The sequence below is a fragment of the Terrapene carolina genome, unplaced genomic scaffold, assembly GCF_002925995.2.
Source record: "Terrapene carolina triunguis isolate 2854851 unplaced genomic scaffold, T_m_triunguis-2.0 Scaffold42, whole genome shotgun sequence".
NCBI lineage: Eukaryota > Metazoa > Chordata > Testudines > Emydidae > Terrapene > Terrapene triunguis.
In genome coordinates, this window is record NW_020664393.1 from 28,780,018 (window position 1) to 28,785,302 (window position 5,285).

At 40.6% G+C, this 5,285-nt stretch overlaps 1 protein-coding gene across 1 annotated transcript; it reads left to right on the forward strand.

Moving 5' to 3' along the window:
* Positions 1–320: 320 nt before the first annotated feature.
* Positions 321–4,257, forward strand: LOC112102358 (cytochrome c oxidase subunit 7A2, mitochondrial). The gene is made up of 4 exons (XM_024193602.1): positions 321–427; positions 2,378–2,467; positions 3,383–3,467; positions 4,037–4,257. Exons 1-4 carry the CDS (start codon positions 410–412, stop codon positions 4,093–4,095), a joined length of 252 nt encoding a protein of 83 aa, XP_024049370.1. The 5' UTR covers positions 321–409; the 3' UTR covers positions 4,096–4,257.
* The last annotated feature ends 1,028 nt before the right edge of the window (positions 4,258–5,285 follow it).

Sequence of the window (5,285 nt, forward strand, 5' to 3'; positions counted from 1 at the left end):
GCGGCCACTGAGAGCTGCGAGTGGTCGCACCTGTGGACGCTCAGGTAAACAAAGTGTCTCACGGCCCAGCAGGAGCTTACCCTGAACAAGACACGAACCAAGTTTGGGAAAAGTTGACGGGTCTTTGGGACTTTTAACTAATCCTGAATGTTCAGGTAGCGGCAGTAGCAGGGAACATCCCCTCCCGCCCCACTACGCTATACCCTGCATTGCGCAGGCGCCGGAGCCCGGAGGCCTAGCCGAGGGGGGAGGGCTTCCTGCGGGAGGGCGGGTACCACATGACTAGCGGCGCTCTATGAGTTCAGTAGAGCCGCTCTAGCCACTTCCTGTGCCTCTCTATAGCTGGCCGTGCGTTTTCCACTTCCGGTGTCCTTGTTTCCCGGTGCGAGGTGAAGCGACCGGAGCCAAGATGCTGCGGAACCTGCTGGTGAGCGGGGCCGGGCGGGTGGGCAGCTCGGCCCAGCGCGTCTCCTCTCCCCGCCGCAGCGTCCCCTGCCCCCCAGCTGCCCGGGCGCTCCGCAGGGAGCCGTCCAGGCCTCGCCGCGCTGTGGGCTGTTCCGGGAGCGCCTCTGGCGGAGGGCAGCGAGCGGCCTGGCGCGCTGAGGGCTGCAGGGGAGCCCTGCCCCGTCTCCCTCGCCGTGAGCGGCTCCGGGGGCCGTGCTGTCCGCCCAGGGCCCGGGGCGGCGCTCTCCGGGGGAGCTGGCCGCTCTGAGTAAAGCCTTTGCTAGGGTGCAGCAAGGTCACGTTGGCTCTTGCCTCAGCCCGTGGTGATGTCCGCCCGACCTTGCTGTCCGCGTCACACAGCAGGAAACGCCACAGTTGGGGCTTATGTAGGCAGCCCGGTGTCTTCTTTTGCTTTGTTATCTGCAGCTGCCCGTTGAGCTGACATGAACGTTTGCGAAACAGACCCCGGGTGCAGCACTCTGCCCCCTAGTATCACGGGCAAGAGCAACTTAACGTGAATTTTTAATCCGTTCCGATTCCAGTAGATAAAGTTTTCAAATGATCACTCCTCCTTAGTGATGCTTAGGCACAAGTTTTTAAGGGTTAAATAGGGGACAATATATGCTTTTCCACTTTTAAGACTATTTTAGTTTTAAATAGTCTTAAAAGTGGAAAAGCATATATTGTCCCCTCTTTGCTTATGAATGTTAGGGTTTTCTGAGTGGCTCCATTGCTATGGGATGGGTTTCCCAGGTAAATTAAATATCTACATGAAGGTCTGTAGTGGAAAAGCTCTATCAAAAGGGAGGGAGGGTTTTGCATCATGTGCTGAAGATGGGAAGACTCTGGACATGACTCTTTTGGAAGTTCATTCTATGCCAAGATCCTCTTGCATTATCTCAATCTGTCACACATTTAATTCTGAGTTTTGTAAGCTGCATTCTCCTGGAGGAATCTAGCCATCTAGGCAGTTTATTGGTGGGGATGCACTTGCTGGGTCAAGGTCTCAAACTGCCAACTAAGGCAGACACTAAAGTTAAAGGAATTGTAGCAAAGAGATGAACATTTACATCACAATTAAATAGCATTGCAGCCCAAGTCTTCTGACATAGGCCAGCTGTTTGGTGTTTGGTGGGGTAGACATAACCTTGGTGTCTTGCCTTCTCTTCTAGAGGTCCTACATGTACAAGAAGATGAGGGAATACAGGATAGATCTGAGACTTCAGGTGTATTTTGGGGGCTAAGGTGCAGTTGATATTACCACTCTTTGAGCCCTGTGGGAGATAAATAAGTTGAGCCATTGTAATGCTGGGCTGTCACTCCACCTCTGTCATGTAAGAGGATCAGCAGTGATTTGTGGTCAATTGTCAAGGCACGAATGGTTGAGTACCTAACTCAGAAATGGCTAAATGAATTTTGATCAGACATTGGGCTGAGATCATTTGAAAGGTGACTTTAATAGAAAGCTGTGAGCAAGATAAAATTGTTCCAATTAGCGTAGCTTTTTCTGGCAGACTTATGGTAATGAAATGAGATTCTAGGCTTGTATAGTCTTATGACTCAGCACAACAAAATGAAACTGATCAAGACTGTTGTTTTTCTTTAGTGCTGCAGCATAAGCCTGATCTTTGGCACAGAAGAGAAGGAACAGAGGGCGTGGAACTATAGCTTTTGCTTTTACTAGTTAAACAGTAATAGTTTGTTGGAGTGGAAATAAAACAAAACAAAAAAACCTGTGCATCTCTTCCATAAAACTTGAGTCCTCCAGTTGATTAATCTTAGTATTACACATTTCCCAAGTTTCAGAAAGCTAAGACCCCCTCAGCATTGTAATTCTAGAAATATGTGTAAGCTGTAAATAGGAAAACTCTTTTTCACTTCTCTGTGGATAAGTATAACTGCCTTTTTTAAATACTATATGTTCTAATTGTAGGCTCTTCGGCAAATTTCCCAGAGGACCATAAGCACTGCTTCACGCAGACAAGTTGCAAACAGAGTTCCAGAGAAGCAGAAGTATTTTCAGGTATTGAATAGGCATGATCAATGTGTAATTTTATTGCAATAGAAAAGATTTTGATAGAATGTATTGATATTTGTGCAGTTTGATTGTAGCATTTAATTAGATAATTTAGAGGAATAAGAAGAGAAAAGATCTACTTTCACATTTTAAATTGGGACTAACTTGTAAAACTAATATGTTTCAAATTGACTAAGAGTAGTGTTCATATTATTGAAGTGCTCTGTACATGGAAAAAGGTTGATCTTTAGACTTGTCAACTGTTGTACAATCTGACTGCTTGAGTGATAGTGCTACATGGTTTAAAATATATGAATTTGTTTCACTTTCTTGAAATATCCTTCTGATGGGATAAATGAAATAGTTCCAAATAGAAAAAGTGTGTTCATAGAACAAATGAAAAGTAGAAAATGTGTGGGCGAAAACAAATACTTAGGCCTCCATGCATCTGAAGAAGTGCTTTTTGACCCAAGAAAGCTTATGCCCAAATAAATCTGTTAGTCTTTAAGGTGCTACCGGACTCCTCATTGTTTTTGTAAATACTTAGGTAGTGCTTATTTTGTGGATGAAAGATGCTATATTAACATAATGTATTGATATAATGGGATGAAAGATGCTGAGATTTGCAACTTTCAAATAACCTTAACATCAGAATGTAGTATCTAACTTTTGGTGCAAAAAAAAAAAAAAAAAGCCTCTTTAAGTTATTGACTTAAAAAATATGTTGGAACATACTGGCTAGAAAGGATTCTTCAAAAATAATGAAAACTAACAGTATTTGGAAAGAATGATATGGCTACCCAGTTCTCAAAAATGAATTATTTGTAAATTTGGTAAATTTAGAATATCTAAAATGAACAACTTAAAAACAGCATGCACACAAGATTATTCATGTTCCTGTTTTTTTTTAATTTCTATTAGGAGGATAATGGACTGCCAGTGCATCTTAAGGGTGGACTATCAGATGGTTTGCTGTATATGATCACCATGGGTCTAACCGTTTTTGGTAAGGTTTGATAGAAAACTGTATTATTAAACAGTTATATTTCTTGGGTAACCTGAAAAGTAGTTGTCTTTTAAAATGTGAATGGCAAGTCTCTTGTACAATTGTGTGTGTGTAAAATATGTTAAATGCACTCCATAATAAGGCCAAGAAAAGTGTTAGTACAGCATAAATTTAAAAACTTTAAGCTTTGTTTCAGTTTCAACCTATCTGCTGAAAGCCTGATTTAACCTGTCCGTTAGGAGTACTCACCACATATTGATACAACTTCAAGTGTTTTCTTTATTTAAAAAAAAAAAAAAAAAAATCACAGCAAGCACACTATAAAATTACCTTAAAGCTGCTCCTGAAAAAAGAAGCAAAGGTAAAATTTCATTGGTAAAAGCTTTTCAGTGCTTCAAATGAAGCTCGACTTGAGGCCCTCACTTGCTGTGAGGTTTAGGTCAGGTCTGTCTCTTAATTGGATCCTATATACTCAAAGAATGAGATTTTGCAAAACAAAGGCTAACTTGCAGCTCAGTTTGTATGTGTATCTTTCTGTAAACTTAATCTTTTGTCTCTTTCCATTTCAGGAACATGCTATGCTGTTTATGAGCTGTTTGTAGCTGCAATGCCCAAGAAAGTGAAATGATTCCAGTTTACAAGATGCCTCCTTAATTACCATCTCCTTGTCCAATTTCATGTAATTCTTCAAGGATCTTGCTTGTCCTTGTCATAAATGGTTGATTTCATGTTTGGGATCAATATTTATTGTAACATGTTAACTGCAACCAATAAAGCAGTTTTTACATGATTTTGTGTAATCTGGGAATCTAACACATTCTACATACTAAGAGTTCAGGTTCCTAACAATGAATGTATATTTATTAAGTGTGACTAACTGTGTTCATTATGGTATGTGCTCTGCTTAAGCAGAACTCATCTTGCATATAAATTGCAAGAAAAGAAGAGTTCAGTAAGAAGTGTAAAAGAAGTCTTTTGAATACAGGAGAAAATGTGAAGTATCTAACTTTGATTTCTAGTTTAATTGAAGTCTAAGCTAGTTAGACCTTACAGTAATTTACAGGAAAAATAAAATCCTCTAATCAATAACAAGTTTTTAGTCTAACTATATCTTTGGTCAGAAATGAATAACATTTTCAAGTTGGAAGGTTTAATTAGCCATATGTTAAGCTTCTTGGTTTTAAAATAACATGTTTAAAGTATCTAGAAACTGAGATATTGCAGGAGGAGTAGAATTTCCTATGTGTGTTAAAATAACAGTAAAGTATCTTTCCTCTCACTGCTTCACCAAGCTAAGACAGCATCATTGGGCCTGCAAGGGAACACAGTATACCTATGGAATATTTTTTATATATAATTTTTTATGTGCGGGTGGTGATGGCGGGAACTCTTTTCGGTTAAATTCACATCTCTGGTTGGTCTCCTTGGTGCTTTTTCTTCTTAAAAAACAACACTTAGTAAAACCCCATGTTTGTCTATTTCATGAAATTCTGTAGCTTATTTCTGTGTACTTGCCCTGCTCATGTGTATACTTGATAAGCGTTTCTCTTACTGCTGCTGAAATGAGCAGAAATCGATTCATTTTATGACTTCTATAAACAAGTCTGCTTCTAAACTGATCACAGTAAATCAAAGCAGTCAGCTGTAAGCTACTTGGTTCTTGTTGTCATGTTCACAACTAGTAGCAGTACTGGGTTTTGGTATAGGGTAAAGTAATAAATGAATCTGAAGGAGGAAAGTCCAGCCCAGTAATATAGAGTCTGGTCTCAGTTTTCCAGGTGTAAATCCAGAACAACTCCCCTAACTAATGCAGCTACA